Consider the following 17,007-nt stretch of genomic DNA (forward strand, 5'->3'; position numbering starts at 1 on the left):
GCTGAATCTCACTCAATCCAGTTAAAAGAAATGCTGTTTGGTTTTAACTGTCAAAGGTAGCTTAAGCCCCCTGACCCAGTTTCCACACTTTAAACAAGATAATATTCTGCTTCGTCCCCGAAGCCTCCACAGTGGGCAGCTGGTGGGATTATTTCCCCAGAAGGGTAACTTGACACTTGCAAAATGACTTCCTGTATGTCAAAAATTATTTGGGGGAATTGAAAATAGAGGTCCAGGTTGCAGGTGCCTGGATCTGCTGCAGAAGTCAGAGGGCCAAGGATGAATCTTTTTCCTCACATACAGTGTCTGCTTATCCATCACAGAGAAACACTGAGGATAAGGAACCCTCAGGAAGAAGGTGACGCATTCCTGCCACCAGAAGAACCCAGATTCATTTTGTCAGAATTCTTCCCTCCCTCTCTCCTTGCATTCCTCCTGCAGGTGTATTTGTTTTTTTTTCTTTTAATTTTTTAATAGTTTTTTTTTAATTTTTATAAAATTTTATTTTGACATTCTTTACATAGTTAATTAGGGTAAGAAGGGTCAAGGGCTACAGGAAAGTGGATAATACTAGTATGTTTTCCATATTGTTACCTTCATGTTTAAAGGGGGGTATTTAAGGGAGAAGGCCCCCCAATTTCCCACCCTCCCCAGGTCCCGGATGTAGGGCATGCTCTGAGGTTCTTGCTCAAGTGGTTTTGATATTGCAACAGTTATGAATTGCTGTCAATCTTGCCACTCCAAGCACTATGAGGGCTTTGAAAAATCCACTGAATGACATAGTCCATCATAGCTGAGATGGTTGGTTGACCTGTTCTGTCTTCTCTCTTTTCTTCGTTAGGGTTCTGAGTCCAGCATTTAGATTAGGAAGATCTCCAAATATTTTATTATTTTTTATTGGAAAGGCGGATATACAGAGAGGAGAGACAGAGAGGAGGATCTTCCGTCTGATGATTCACTCCCCAAGTGAGCACAACGGCCGATACTATGCCGATCCGAAGCCAGGAGCCTCTTCAGGGTCTCCCACGCGGGTGCAGGGTCCCAAAGCTTTGGGCCGTCCTCTGCTGCTTTCCCGGGCCACAGTCAGGGAGCTGGAAGGGAAGCGGGGCTGCCGGGATAGAACCAGCGCCCATATGGGATCCCGGGCGTGCAAGGCGAGGACCTTAACCACTGCGCCATCGCACCGGGCCCTGCAGGTGTATTTGTAATCCTGCATTTTGTTTTGTTTTGTTTTATCAAGAGGTATTGTTTGTTTTTGTTTTTGTTTTTGTTTTTTTTTCTGATGGTACCTAAAGGAAAACACTGCTACTTTGATAGGGAAAAATAACTTGCTTTGATGTCTGTATCCTAGTTTTGTGAAGATTCTTTCCCTGTTGCCCATCTATTCATTTTTACCCCTAGTAGCTCTTGTGTTCTGGATTATTCTGTAAGACTGTGGCTAAAGCAAGCCTCTGGTTTCAGATGTCCTGAACGATGCTATCTTTGATGAAGACCATGATGAGATGGTGATTGTGAAGGACATCGATATGTTTTCCATGTGTGAACATCATCTGGTTCCATTTGTTGGAAAGGTAAGGTTTTTTCTTGTTGTTGTTGTTTCTTAATTTTTAAAAGCATAGTGAGAGTCTTCCAATTGTGATGATGAAAATTGTCACCCAATATCCCAGGTACTCACAGCTAATGCAAAAATATTTATTCTATCATCCTAGCTGATCTGGTCACTTAAATTAAAAAAAAAAATAAAACAGATAAACTTCAGAGGCAAGACTTTATGTTAAATATCAAGTTAATAGGTTAGGATAATAGGTTAAAATTGTGTCCTTTTAAAGGTAACTGCAGGCTCTGAAAATCTTTGCCCTTTATTGTGACCAAGTAATATTTGGTGCAAGGATCTATGTATTGTGTATGGTGTGACGTGAGCAGTGATGATAGTGGAATTTGTTGTGACAGAGGTTATGATATCAGTGGATTTGATTTCCTTCCAGCCCCTGGTAGGAAAAATGAATCTGCCTCAACCCACATTTATGAGAGTATGTAGAGTTAGGGTTGGGAGAGGATTGACTATGCCAAGACAGCCATAGATAGCACTTAAAATTCTATAAATCCACAGCAGGCTTTTATTTTTATTTTAAAGATTTATTTATTTTTATTGGAAAGTCAGATATACAGAGGAGGAGAGACAGAGAGGAAGATCTTCCATCCGATGATTCACTTCCTAACTGGCTGCAACAGCTGGAGCTGAACCAATCCGAAGCCAGGAACCTGCAGCCTTTTCTGGGTCTCCCACGCATGTGCAGGGTCCCAAAGCCTTGGGCCATCCTCGACTGCTTTCCCAGGTCAAAGCAGAGAGTTGGATGGGAGGTGGGCCTGCCAGTAGTAGAACTTGCGCCCATATGGGATCCCAGCATGTGCAAGGCGGGGACTTTAACCGCTACACTATTGTGCCGGGCCCCCAGGCTGACTTTTAAGTTGATGTTTCTGCATGGCCCTCATATGATGACATGGATGTCCAAATGGCCCCGGCATAGGAACTGTTTCTCATACTATTCCCGCTGTCATTTTGTTTGGACTTTTTATAAGTGATTTTCAAACAGAATTATAAGAAATAGTGTTATGAATGCCTACAGTCCATCTAATCTGATGTTAGCATTTTTTCTGATAAAGGATTTTCAAATGTATAAAGAAACCCAAATTTGAAGCAGGCACACATCCTCAACACCCTACAGATCAAGACTTAGAGTGTGATTATCACATTATTAAACCCTAACTCATCCCTCGACCTTCAGCAAGATTGGCTTTGCTTTTCAGCTGTGTGTTGGTTAAGGCAAATCTACTTTGTGTGCTCTTCTGTGCTTGGTTTCTTGCCTTCCTCGTTGCTGGCTTTTTTGAAGTCATTGCCTGGCACTCTGGTTAAAGGAGGCGGCTTTCCAAAGTTGATGGAAAAGCGGACTGAAAAGTTGACAAAAAGACACAAGCTTTAGTTCTTAGCACAAGCTCCCCTGGGCCCAATACCTTTTTGTAAGCATCCAAATGAACCATTTAGTCCGTCCTTGAAGGCCTGGGATCCATGTCAATGCAGCTCTTTTTTTATTAGCTGGAGAAAAATGAGTGCCCTCCCTCAAGGCTGTTGTAAGATGAAGCAAAATTAAGCCAGAAGGAGCTACACCGGGCCTGTAAAGTGAATGCTAAATGGCTTTCCATCCAAAGCTTCCACAGGGAGGAGCAAGTAGGTGTGTAGTTGTGAGGAGCGGGGCTCTCTAGTGAACTTCCCAGGTTGTTCTGCTTCCGCTTTGGGCTGGATTTCTCACAACTGTTCTTGGGCTCTCGGCAATGCCCTGAAGGGCTTTTGCACCTGTGGCTGTAACCTTTGCTGTTGATCCTTTTGCTCTTGTTGCGGTTGGACTTACATGGTTGGAGTGTGTTTTGTCTTTACAATCACACTCTGGTCTCCTGTCACATCTCCAAGAGATGGTGTGAGGCTGGTGCGATGGCTCACCTGAAAATCCTCTGCCTTAAAGTACCATCCCATTTGTTCCCCAGTTTGTTTTCCATCTGTTCCATTTCTTTTAAAGATTTCTTTATTTCTATTGCAAAGTCAGACATACAGAGAGGAGGAGACTCAGAGAGGAAGATCTTCTGTCCCATGATTCACTCTCCAAGTGATCACAACAGCCAGTGCTGCGATGATCTGATGTCAGGAGCCAGGAGCTTCCTCCAGGTCTCCCACATGGGTGCAGGGTTCCAAGGCTTTAGATCATCCTCGACTGCTTTCCCAGGCCACAAGCAGGGAGCTGGATGGGAAGTGGAGCTGCCGGGATTAGAACCAGTGTTCATATGGGATCCCAGCGCATTCAAGGCAAGGACTTTAGCCGCTAGACCACCACGCCAGGCTCCAACTGTTCCATTTCTTGTTTATGACCTGGGAAAGCAGTGGAGGATGGTCAGAAGCAGTGGAGGAAGGCCCAAAGCATTGGGATCCTGCATCTACATGTGAGACCCAGAAGAAGCTCCTGGCTGCTGCCTTCAGTTCAGTTATTGAGGATTGAACCAGCAGATGGAAGATCTTTCTCGCTGTCTCTCCTTCTCTCTATAAATCTGCCTTCCCAATAAAAATAAACAAATCTTAAAAAAATAAGAAATATTGCAGGATCTTTATTCCCCTTGCTTCACATTTCCATTGGAATGCTTTGTTCTGTGCAGCTGAGCGGGGGCAACAGCTTTGATGCTCACCCTGCACAACAATTGCACCTCTTTAATTTTTCACACAGAACCAATAGAGATGTTTGTAGTGGTTGTATTTTTTTTATGCTTTATTTACTTGTCGGAAATCTTGGGAGAGACATAGAGGAAGAGGGAGAATAGGGAGAGATCTTCTATCTATCAGCTTATACATCAGGTGGCTGCAGCAGCCAGAACTGGGGCAGTCTGAAATTGGGAGGCAGGAGCTTTTTCCACATCTCCCACATCGGTAGAAGCGAACCAAACGCTTGGAACATCCTCTGTTGCTTTTCTCAGTCCTTGAACAGGAAGCTGGATAAGAAGTGGGGTAGCTGGGACTCTTAACTGCTGTGACCATATAGGTTGCTAGTGGACAGATGGTGGGTTTAGCCACTATTCCACAACACTGACCCTTGCTCTTGTTTTTGCTGTCAGTCGTCTGCCTTGACTCTGTATGTACACACAGTCGTTCAGATATTTCTCCAGTATTTAATTTCGCCAGAAGAGGCCACAGGGATTCCAAATTTGTCATGTGATTAATAGACTAATTATTTCATGTTTTTCTTTTACTGTGTTCGTGTAATTTTAAATTACTTACGGAAATGCCTCATTGTCTTAAATCGGAGGCCTCCAGATGTTTGAGACATGCACTGTCATTGTGATGCATGAGATGTAAGTTACACTGTATTCCCCCTGTTTCATTTTTTTATTGCAAAGAGGCACTGTATTTATCCTCAGCTCACAAATGCTGTCTTTTTCTCTGAAGGTTCATATCGGTTATCTTCCTAACAAGCAAGTCCTCGGCCTTAGCAAGCTTGCCAGGTAAGGATGACTGGGTGATGGACAAGAAACGCAGGTGGAGAAGACCTGCATGAACACTGATCATCTCATCACTCCTTCCTGTTCCACAAGCATGGCTTCAAGTCGGAATTCAGGTGGCAAGTCAACTTGACAGTCACAGGGGAGGACACACCCAGCAGGCCTGAAGCTCCAAGGCTGCTCTCCTTGTACCACCATGCCCTCCCTGCCCCACCCTGCTCCTCTTCCCCTCACACATCTGAGCAATCGCACCTCACATCTTTCCTTCCTTCAGTCCAGCCGCATTCTCTGAGGGACAGGGGGCCTTAGCACACAGTGACAGTGGAAGAGGACCTGGGGGTGGAGTCCCACTGCATGGCAGTGTTGTCAGTTTTCTGCCAAGCTGCCGTGTGAGGCCGCAGCCTCACCACTGCCTTCCTCTGGACCTGTCTCACTCTTGCTTGCTTCTGTCTTCTTGATTTTTAATGTGGATTTCATGGGGATGAAGTAGTGCCCATGGGGCTTAGCTCAGTGTGAATGTTAGGTGGGTACACATCACTGATGGACCCCGGACACCTGTATTTGATTGCCCCCAGTCGCCTTCTTCTGTGGTTGTTGCAATGTCTTGGAGTAGACATGGGAAACCCTGGGTGACGGCTTTGTAACTCTGGTGTCCTTCGGTGTCTCTTTGACTCTGGTTGGGGTCCCCCGGGGCCTTGCCACAGAAGCACACTCTTCAATTCTGTGCTGGGATTGCTACCTGTCACCGCAGCAAGCTGAGTGTTGCCCTCCACAGCTGGACCTTTGCTTTCATCCAGGTGCTCACTTACTGCCTGGAAACTGAAGAGAAAGTATGTAGGAAAAATGTAGAAAAAAGCCTTTACTTACTTTAAGTATTTATTTATTTATTGAAAGACAGAGTTACAGATAGCAAGAGAGAGATCTTCCATCTGCTGGTTCATTCCTCAAATGGCTATAATAGCCTGGGCCGAGCTGATGCAAAGGCAGAAGCCAGGATTTTCTTCCAGGTCTCCCATGTGGGTGCCACAGACTTGAGCCATCCTCCACTGTTTTCCCAGACCATAAACAGGGAGCTGGATGGAAAGTAGAGCAGCCAGCACGTGAACCAGGGCCTCTATGGGATGCCAGCACCACAAGCAGAGGCTTAGTGTACTATGCTGTGCAGGTCTTCTTTCTTTTCTTTTCTTTTTTAATGATACCCTTATTTTTTCGAAAGGTAAAGAGCGCGAGAGAGAGAGAGAGAGAGAGAGAGAGAGAGAGAAGAAAGGAGAGACAGAAAGATTGTCCATCCATTGATTTACTCCTCAAATGATCACAGTAGCCTGGGTTGCACCAGGCTTAAGCCAGGAGCTAGGAGCTTGTTCTGGGTCTTCCAATTGGGTCAGGGACCCAAGGACTTGAACTATTCTCTGCTGCTTCCCCAAGCGAATGAACAGGGAGCTGGATTGGAGGTGGAGAAGCCTAGACTTGACCTGGCTCCCATGTGAGTTGCTGGTATAGCATGTGGTGGCTTTGAGCTGTTACACTGTGGCACCAGTGCCAACATCCCTATTTCTGACATCAGTGCATTGCAGTGGAGCTCTCGGCATAAATCCGGACCAGCCAGGCTTCTCACAATAGGAGCTGTGCCCACTGGTGGCACAAAGTCTGCCTGGAAAGAGTGGATGTTGGTGGAGTGAGTGGGAGTAATTTGTTTCACTTTAATCTCTGTAAGCAACTTTGTGTCCACTGACTTATTCTCTTATGTGGTGATAAAGAAATTGAAGTTCAGCTCACTTCCACTGTGACCAAATGTATCGGCATTGAAATTGGCCATTCTTAGCATATGTACTCTGTAGGCTAAGGCAAATTGCTGTGCTGTGTGCGTAGGGACGCCGGCCCAGCGCCCTGTGTGTGCCGTCCCCGACTGAGGCCTGTAGTGGCCTGTCCACTGAAAGGTGTAGTGAGTGCTGCTCCTTCCAGCCTGTAGAGAAGCCTGCAGATGCCTCAGGTCTTGGTCTGAATGGAAGCAGACTTCTCCAGAAGATTCTACTTGTGGGTGTGATGCGCACATAATGGGAGGTGGCTTCCAGAATGATCCCATGAGATCAAGGAATCAATGATAGTTTGAGGGGAGAAGGGATTAATCTTGATGATTTCCTTTCCCAGTGAGAGGAAAGGATCCTAAGGATTGAAGCGTTTATGAAACAATACAAAGAAGTTGATTATGATCATGGGGATTTGTCCTCAACACTAATCGGATTAAAATACGAGAGTAAAATGGAACACTGCACCAAAGAACTACCTGCGTGTTACTTTCAGATGTCTTAAACATCTGATTAAAGGGACTCCGAAACAGAAAAGACTAAGATTTTGTCTTGCTGCTTATCCCTTCTAAGAAGGATACATGTATTTAAGAAATAAATAGTAATAAGGAGAGCTGACTGTCTTTGTGAAACTTCCTTTGCTCATTTTAATCGCATGCGGGACGTTTGTTATATGCTTGTCTTTAAATGAATGACCTTTTGGTGTGCCAGTGAAGTCAAATATCAAATGATAAACCGTAAGTACCGAGAAAATGCCACAACGGAGTTGATCAGGTTCAGCTCTAGTAGAATTCTAGAATAAACTGAGTTTGAACAGAAACTCTGTGACTAAAAAGCCAGAGTAGCATCGGGTGAGTGTCAGATTGAATCTTGAATTTAGCACTGGAGTCCTTGAGGGTAGCGTGGTTAATGTGCTAATTGAGGCCCTACTGCAAAGACACCATACCAGTGACTTGACATGCAGGAGGGGGCACGTGAGAGGGCAGGAGATGCCAGCTTTGCAGCATGCTTGAGAGGAGCCGCAGTGGCTCTCTGTGCTGTGGTGGGGCTGAAGAGGTCCCAGAATGGAGGCATGAGCGGAATTCTGAATGGACGAGAAGCTTCTCTGGGTGTAGTTAATGTAAAAGTGAAGGCAAATAAGAGAGAGGAGAACAGGTGTCTGATGGGAATCAGTTTAGGCAAGGCTGGCCAGGAGATAGGTAAGGTGGGCCTTATTTTATAGATGAAGCATTTTCCCCTTCTTTTATAAAAAATAGTATTCTTTCTTTTTAAAGATTTATTTGCATTTTTCTTTTTTTTTTTTTTTTGGAAAGGCAGATTTTTACAGAGAGGAGAGACAAAGATCTTCTATTTGCTGGTTCACTCCCCAAGTGGCTGCAACAACTGGAGCCAAGCCAATCTGATCCGAAGCCAGGAGACGGGAGCATCTTCTAGAATTCCAAGACTCTGGACCATCCTCTGCTGCTTTTCCAGGCCACAAGCAGAGAGCTGGATGGGAAGCGGGGCTTGCCGGGATTAAACTGGTGCCCATATGGGATCCTGGCATTTGCAAGGCAAGGACTTTAGTCACTAGGCTATTGCGCTGTGCCTTCCTATCAAGAAGTTTTAAAACATTACAGTAGTTGGGCCCGGTGCGGTGGCCTAGCGGCTAAAGTCCTCGCCTTGAACGCTCCAGGATCCCATATGAGCACCGGTTCTAATCCCGGTGGCGCCACTTCCCATCCAGCTCCCTGCTTGTGGCCTGGGAAAGCAGTCGAGGATGGCCCAAAGCCTTGGGACCCTGCACCCACGTGGGAGACCCAGAAGAGACTCCCGACTCCTGGCTCCTGGCTTCAGATTGGCTCAGCTCTGGCCACTGTGACCACTTGGGGAGTGAATCAGTGGATGGAAGATCTTCCTCTCTGTCTCTGCTAGTCTCTGTATATCTGACTTTCCAATAAAAATTAAACAAATCTTAAAAAAGAGAATTACATACTCTGTGAGCAGAAGGAACATGTTCAGTGTAAATATATAGATACTGTGAAAGTCTGTATGAATGAGCTCCTGGTGAGGTGGCAGCCCTCTGCCAGCAAACTGGCAAGTGCCATGGGTAATAGTCACATAGCAAAATGTGAAGTAAAGCATGAGTACCCAATACTACTACTGATGTCTAATGTTGTACCTGGAATTCTACCCAAGGAACAAAGGGTGAATTCAACAAGGAGGATGACACTAATTTGTGCATCATTGGTAACTTATACCTAGGTAACCCATTAACCGCCTGAAAACCACCAGAAGGCATACATGCACAAATGTGACCTGGCAAGAAATGTGACACAGTTTCTCTCTGGATGTAAACCATCCTTTCTTAGATTTCTGTTTAGAAGACTGTAGCTCCATCCTTTGGATTTCATACTCCTCCTGTGACTTGAAGGCTCAGCATGGCTCCTGTGTTCTGGGGAGTCTGGCTGAGTAGTGAGCAGGACAGCGCACCTGTGGCTGGGCTTATTGGCTCCAACAAGGATGAGAAGGAGCCAGTTGTCAGAGGGGCAGAACTGGGGAGAGGGAGAAGACCCGTAAAATTCTCCTAGTGGCAGTGATCCTTAAACCGAGGTCAAATGCGAGCTGGCTAAATCCTCACCTTGCACACCCAGGATCCCGTATGGGCACCAGTTCTTGTGCTGGTTACTGCATTTCCCATCTGGCTCCCTGCTTATGGCCTGAAAGGCAGCAGAGGATGGGCAAAGCCTTGGGACCCTGCACTTGTGTGGGAGACCTGGGAGAGGCTCTAGGCTTCAGATGGCTCAGTTCTAGCCTTTGGGGCCTCTTGGGGAGTGAACCAGCAGAAAATCTCTGTATCGCCTCTCTGTAAATTTGTCTTTCTAGTAAATAAATCTTTTAACAAATCTGAGTTCAAATTTAGGGTGAAAGGCTATTTTTTTTTTTTTAAGAAAAGATCCTCAGCATGAATTGTCACCTTCAAGTGGGTAATCTACATGGTGGTCTTCACGTGGCGAATGAGGGACGTGAGGGGGAAGACCTGCCTGCTGACAGATTGTGGTCTGGGACCCCAAAGGAAGCGTGTATACTGGGGAGGTGAATCATGCCAAGTGCTTACATAAACCCATCTTGTAAAGAGAAGAGACATCAGAAGGAGTCTAATCAGGTTTAATCTGATTATCCTAGTAGATTGAGCTGATGGGATGGTTGACCTCTCATTAATTAACAAATAGGCTTTTTTTTTAAAGATTTATTTTTATTATTTTTTCATTGGAAAGGCGGATATACAGAGAGGAGAGACAGAGAGGAAGATCTTCCGTCCAATGATTCACTCCCCAAGTGAGCGCAACGGGCCGATACTATGCCAATCCGAAGCCAGGAGCCTCTTCCGGGTCTCCCACGCGGGTGCAGGGTCCCAAAGCCTTGGGCCGTCCTCGACTGCTTCCCCAGGCCACAGGCAGGGAGCTGGAAGGGAAGTGGGGCTGCCGGGATTAGAACCGGCGCCCATATGGGATCCCGGGCGTGCAAGGCGAGGACCTTTAACCACTTGCGCCACCGTGCCGGGCCCCAAATAGGCTTTTTTTAAAAAAAGATTTATTTTATTTTTATTGGAAAGGCGGATATACAGAGAAGAGAGACAGAGAGGAAGATCTTCCATCCAATGATTCACTCCCCAAGTGAGCACAATGGCTGATGCTATGCTGATCTGAAGCCAGGAACCTCTTCCGGGTCTCCCACGCGGGTGTAGGTTCCCAAAGCTTTGGGCCATCCTCGACTGCTTTCCCAGGCCACAGGCAGGGAGCTGGATGGGAAGAGGGGCTGCCGGGATTAGAACCATATGAGATCCCGGGCATGCAAGGTGAGGATTTTAACCACTGTGCCACCGTGCCGGGCCTGTAGGCTTTTTATTTTTAACTTGAACTTTAAGCTATGGAAAAACAGTATGATTAGTGGGAACACATCGGTCTTGGCTTTAAGATTGATGACTTGGGAGCTTTAAAATTTTGTCATTCATCTTTGTGTTTTTTCTAAGTGGACATTATACTTGGAGAGTCCTTAATGTGTTTCTCCTCTCTCTTTCTGCCTAGGAAACACCGTTGTGTGTGGTGGCCAATGTTGTCCTTTAGGGCACGCTTCCCTGTGGGACTTGCCCTTCCCTTCTCTTGCCATTAGCGTTATCCCTTGCCCACACCCTGCTATTGTTTCAGTGAAGGTCCACCCCTGCTCCCACCTTTAAATCAGGAAGATATTACTTTTGCCTGAAAGCCTTGTTTTTATTTTTGAAAGGCAGAGAAAGACAGAAGTCCCTCAATCTGGTTCATTTCCCAAATGCCGGCAACAGCCAGGGCGGGGTAGGCCAATACCAGGAGGCAAGCCAGCAGCTCCACCCAGATTTCCCTCCTGCACGTGAGCCAGCCTCTGCTGCCTCCCAGGGTGTGCGTTAGCAGGAAGCTGGAATTGTAAACAGAGCCAGCTCCAGCCTAGGCGCGTTGATACAGAGCGCTGGCATCCCAAGCAATGTCTTAACCTCTGTGTTAGAATCCGAGTCTTCAAATTAATCGTGATGCACTAAAGCAATTCTTTTTTCTTTTTTAGGATTGTGGAAATCTACAGTCGAAGACTGCAAGGTAAACTTTTAAAATCTTCATTGATAGAGAGTGTTTTGCTTATGAAAGAATTTGTCTTAGAAGCATGATGAATATGACCTATAAAAGTTAAGACCTTATAGAAGGATAAGAAAGATGGTCTTCTGTGTTTCAAGCCTGCAGGAGAAATCTCTATTGCCTCTGTGTGTCATTTACTTTATCATGCCAGGACTGTTTTAATAACAGTTTAGCTCTATTGTATTTCATAAGGCCTACATTACCATGATTTGCCTCCCTCTCTTTTCCCTATACTTCTTGTCACTTAAAAATCTTAGTCATCTCCCTCACATTCATGGTAGTACTTGGGATTCCAAAATGTGTGCCATGGCTGTATTCTGCTCTATAACCCATGCCAGCACCTATACCAATAGGCATCTGAGGACTTTGCCAGTTTTCAGGTAGAAGAAATGCCACAGCAAACTCTCTTTTTAAAAAGGTTTATTGTTATGTGAAAGGAAGATTTACAGAGAGGAGAGACAGAAAGATCTTCCATCTGTTCATTCACTGGCCAAATGACCACAGTGGCCAGAGCTGAGCTGATCTGAAGCCAGGAGCCAAGGGCTTCTTCTAGGTCTCCCATGTGGGTGCAGGGGTCCCAAGACTTGAGCCATCTTCTGCTGCCTTCCCAGGCCATAAGCAGGGAGCTGGATGGGAAATGGAGCAGTTGGGGCACACACGGGCACCCAAATAGGATGGTGGCACTAGAAAGGGGGGGGAGATTTGCCAATAGAGCCATAGCACCGGCCCCAAACTCTTTTGTATGTATGCCAAACTGAAATATTTTATTTAGCACAAGGACAGGATCATTTAACTTGTTGATTTTCTTGAGGAGTTACACTGTTATACCTTTATTGGTGTTATTGTTTACAAGCTTTTTATTTTTTTTAAAGATTTGCTTATTTGAAAGGCAGAGTTATAGTGACACAGACCTGCTATCCACTCATGCCCTCCTAAAACGGCTGCAATGACCAGTTCTGTGCCAAGCTTAATTATAACACCTAGAGTTCCATACGGATCTCCCTCGTGGGTAGCCAGGACCCAAGTGCTTGGGCTATCTTCCACTGCCTTCCCAGGTGTATTAGCAAGAAGCTGGATTGGAAGTGGAACAGCTGAGACTTGAACTGGCTGTCATGTGAGATGCCACAGTGGGCTTAAGCTCCTGGGCCACTGTGCCAGCACCAGGGATGCTTGCTCCTCAAATTCCATTGGTCTTTAGTCACAGGGAGACACAGTTGTCCTTGTACCCTCCTTGCTCTTTGGTGCTGGGGATTAGGGAGGGGATACATCCACAGGCTCCAGAGATCCCTTCAGTCCAGGGGAGAGAGCTGAAGTGAGGCCTCTTTATAGCTTCTGGTCAGCAGCCAGAGAGAACTGGCGAAAACTGATATGTCTTGGCTACTCAACCTCAACAGAAGTCTGCTTTCTGAAATATCAAATATTCTAGGAAGAGAAAAGTTCCCAGATGCCTGTGTCAGATTCTAACACTGAACTCCTTGTCCTACCCACAGTTCAAGAACGCCTTACCAAACAGATTGCCGTGGCCATCACGGAAGCTCTGCACCCTGCTGGAGTTGGGGTCGTGGTTGAAGCAACGTAAGTCCATACCTGCCTTTCACAGCCTCACATTATTGTTATAGCCACCCATGAGTTGCTCCTGTGGGTGGCAACAGAGACCTGGGTGCTTGGTGAGAGTGTAACCTACACTACTGCTGCTGAACAGCATCCCCAAACTAGTGGGAGGCTTTGTTGTAGAATCCCCAAAACTGGGTCTGCTCACCCAAAGCACAGAAAGCCAACTACTGGCATCAGGGTGCTGGAAGGAAATAGGTCCTTATTGCAATGTGCAGTGCGAGGAGCGGGGCAGCCCAGCAAGTCTGTACCTGCCTTTCATAGCCTCACATTGCTTAATTCCCCAGGCTCCCCCAGTAGTCAGGGTGGAAGGTCCTTATAGACAGAAATTGGAGGCTGGGAGGTATGTACTGAAAGGTTCCTGGTTGGTCAGCAATGCTGTGATACTTAGGGAATTTATGATCGTTTGGTGGGTCCCAGCTGGTTTGTGGAGGTTAAATGACCATAGTTACATTTCTTTCAGGATTTCCCAGAAAGCAGATACTCACCATTAAAGTTCTAATCTACTAACAATAGGAGACTCCATGTGATTAGAACTTTGTAGTATCAGTTTGTCTTTCTTTGAGTTTAGTGAATTGCCTTTGATAAAGGGCAGATAAAGACACCTTTGTTCTAAGAGAGACAGGGGCGTCTGGGCCTAGGAGAAAGGGCTAGGTCTGGGCCATGCTTTTACATCATCACTGTTCAGTTTCACTACCAAGAAGCTTATAAAAGGGTGGTAGGTAGCACCTGCATGAGATGTTGACACGGAATCTGCTTTTTATATGAGATCCCCTACACAAACTTTGCTATCTTGTTTTGTAGACACATGTGCATGGTAATGCGAGGGGTGCAGAAAATGAACAGCAAAACTGTGACCAGCACCATGCTGGGTGTGTTCCGGGAGGATCCAAAGACCAGGGAAGAATTCCTGACTCTCATCAGGAGCTGAACTGCACGAGCCGCACGGCGTGCGGATCCCGTGGCATTGTCTGTCTCGTCTCTGTTCTTTGTATCCTCCGTTGCCGCTGAAGGTTGTTCCCCATCCCTGATTGTATTTAAAGACTATTTATAGAAAGCCAAATAAAATAATTAACAAAGGGGTGAGTCCTCTACTTTGTTCTTGCCACCTTTTAGTGGCAACACTAAAGAGAATGGCCAATCATGTAAATCATATGCACAAAACCGTTCAGAGAGACGATGGGAGGGGGCCGGGGAAGAGGGTGTGTTTGTGTGTTGTGTTGATAGTGCTGGTGTGGGCAGAACTCTGAGGGCTCTGCTGCTGTTTCACCCTTGGATAAAAACTGTGCTGCCGGGAGTGCCAAAGGAATCTGGCACAGTGTGCGGCGCTGTGCTGTGGATTCAGAGTCTAAAGGTGATTCTACTGGTTGAGCCACCAGGGACATTTTTCATTTTTGTATGTTTTTTTTTTTTTAATTTAACCTGTCCAGTTGTAATTCTAGTTACCCAGGGAAGGTGATGGTGGTGGAGGAAGACCCATGTGTTTGATTTTACTGTGAGTTTGAAAGAAAAAAAAGGGAACATGTCCACCTTCTTTCTCTGTAAATGCGGGTACGGGGATTTTGTACCTGGCATTGCTTATGAGGCGCGATCTTGGGTCAACATACAGGGATTCAGACGTTGAATTCTCTGTGCCTTTGAGACTGTCACACCATGGGAAGTGTAGATGCTAATGCCTTTTTTGTATGAAAAGCCATTCTTTTATAAGCCTTAGTCTTGCCCCTGCCAAGAGCTGGTCTTTGTCATTTCACCTCTATGTGTCTCCCGCGAGCTTCTTTCAAGTTCCATGTAGAGTGCCTCAAAGTGTTTAACTTTTGATCTTAGGAAATGTTTCAGCTGCTTCCTCAGGCTGCCCATCATTTTCAGTCTGTGGAAGCTGACACAAGGGCATAGCGTAGGGACCCGTGCCTACTGCTCTGGCATTGCCCGAGTCCAGGAACTCGCCCCCACCCCCTTGGCTTCCGCTGTGATGCACACACACACACACACACACACACGTCACAAGTCTGGAGTGTGATCTCACGCCGGTGGAGTAGGACTTGAATCTGGGAAATCGTTGCCTCATTCATGATTATCGGAAAGTTTCTTCTTCAGGGCAGCGTGAACCAAATTAAAAGCCAGAACCCCAGCATCTCCGCAGAAACGTAAACATGATAGTCCACAAGGAAGTCTCTTATGTGAGTGATTCCATGCCCCTCCAATTATCTCATTTCCTTCAAATGAATCAGTTGCTTTGTTGGTTTACTCTAGGTAGTTCTACCTGCCCATTTCATACCGTTTAGCTCCTGATGGAACAAGGTGGCAGAGGTTTTTATTTTATTTTATGTTCTTCCCTACTTCCACCATGTTCTGGATTTTTCTACATTTGGAGTCTCAGTAGTACAGTGGTGAATTTTGAGTTTCTTTACAAATCTAAGCTGGTATGGACATTAGGCTGCTTAATGTGTAGACACAGGTAGATTTCTAAGTGCTCAACTTGTGTTCAGTGTTTTAAAGTAAAAGCAAACATAACTCGGAGGACCAAAGAAACCATTAACTGTGAAGTTGTCTTTCTGAGGTTATTTGTATCTGTTGTAACGTCTTTGGCATTGTATTCCCTAGAAGTGTTGAAAAGGTCTGATGTCGCTACAGGCGCTTGTCCTGTCGGTTAGTGCAGCATCTGTTTCACTCTTGTCGATTGTACTTGACATTTTCACATCTGTGGCCTTGAGTCCATTGGGGGAGTTTTTAAGAATGTAAATAACACTGTCCAAAGAAATTGTGACTATTTCCTGTGTGTGTCTATGTATGTGTGTATGTATATTCCTGAAATTGTCCAAGTTAAATTATTAAAGTCTTGCAACTTTGGTGAAGTAGCTTCTTTTCCAACCGCCAGTATAAACAGTATATGTCAATCCAAGTGACTGAATGAGGTTTGCTTTAGCAAAGATGCCTGCTACACAGGCTTTTCCCAGGCACAAAACTGACAGAATGTAAATCTGCATGATAGCACAGAGTCATGCAACTCTGGCTCTTTTTCTTTGCTGTTGGGTTGACGTAGGATTCTCTTTGTCCTCTTGCTGGTTATGGAGAGGGGAGACCTGGGGTGGGAGATACCCGAGGGGCCCTATTGCCAAGTCTTTAATTGAGGTCCCAGGATCCCACCTCCTCGGTGGGAGGTGTAGCCCTGGTCTCTCCTTGCCCACCAGGCTCCTTCCCTTTTCTAGAAAGGGCCTGTTCTGGGCAATGCTTGAGCAGGTAGGTGCAGAAGGGTCTGTCCCCTGTCCAGAAATCCACATTCCACCTTGTTGCTAGTCTTCTCCCTCTTCTTGGTTCCCCCTGGTCCAAGGCTCTTGCTCCTGCTGGTGACAAGCATGTGCTAGTGCTGGGGCTGCAGAACAGGACCCTGCAGACTGGCAGGCAGCAAATCTCATCTCGCAGATGGGGAATGCTGACTGACTAAAGCTGCTTCTCCAGCGCATCCACACAGGGAGCTGCTCAGCCCAGTCCAAGTTGCTGTTCCTGAAGATCGTTCAGCCTGGTTCTTACTTGATCACTTAGTGGAGGGGTGGCTGCAGGTCTTAAAGATGCATGTAATGGTAAAGCAGAGAAAGAGAGAGTATCTTATATCTGCTGATCCACTCCCCAAATGTTCTTAACAGCCAGGACTTGGCCAGGCTAAAACCAGGAGCCAGGAACTCCATCCGGGTCCTTTGGCCACCACTACTGCCTCCCAGGCACATTAGCAGGAAGCTCAATTGGAAGTAGAGGTGAGACTTGTTCCCAGGCACTCTGATGTGGGTACAGGCATTCTAAGTGGCAGTTTGACCTACAGCACTGCAGCACTCACCAACCTGGTTTTGAGGAAGACTTTTTATCAGCACAGAACCACTTGGATTCAGCCTGACAAGCTGGACCACCTGCTGCTGCAA

The 17,007-nt window shown here is 46.1% G+C and overlaps 1 protein-coding gene across 2 annotated transcripts in view; it reads left to right on the forward strand.

Moving 5' to 3' along the window:
* The window catches only part of GCH1 (GTP cyclohydrolase 1), a 48,919-nt gene extending 32,976 nt beyond the window's left edge, over nt 1-15,943 (forward strand). The window contains exons 2-6 of one of the 2 annotated variants that reach the window (XM_040968655.1): nt 1,462-1,571; nt 4,985-5,040; nt 11,418-11,449; nt 12,976-13,060; nt 14,151-15,943. In XM_040968655.1, the coding sequence (XP_040824589.1) occupies nt 1,462-1,571; nt 4,985-5,040; nt 11,418-11,449; nt 12,976-13,060; nt 14,151-14,346 (479 nt within the window). In that variant the 3' untranslated portion in view covers nt 14,347-15,943. Of the gene's footprint in view, nt 1-1,461; nt 1,572-4,984; nt 5,041-11,417; nt 11,450-12,975; nt 13,061-13,900 lie in introns of both variants that reach the window. The other variant, XM_040968656.1, reaches the window with a different exon arrangement.
* Nucleotides 15,944-17,007: the final 1,064 nt, after the last annotated feature.

Source organism: Ochotona curzoniae, unplaced genomic scaffold, assembly GCF_017591425.1.
Source record: "Ochotona curzoniae isolate NIBS_2020 unplaced genomic scaffold, NIBS_Ocur_1.0 scaffold_4701, whole genome shotgun sequence".
Taxonomy (NCBI): Eukaryota; Metazoa; Chordata; class Mammalia; order Lagomorpha; family Ochotonidae; genus Ochotona; species Ochotona curzoniae.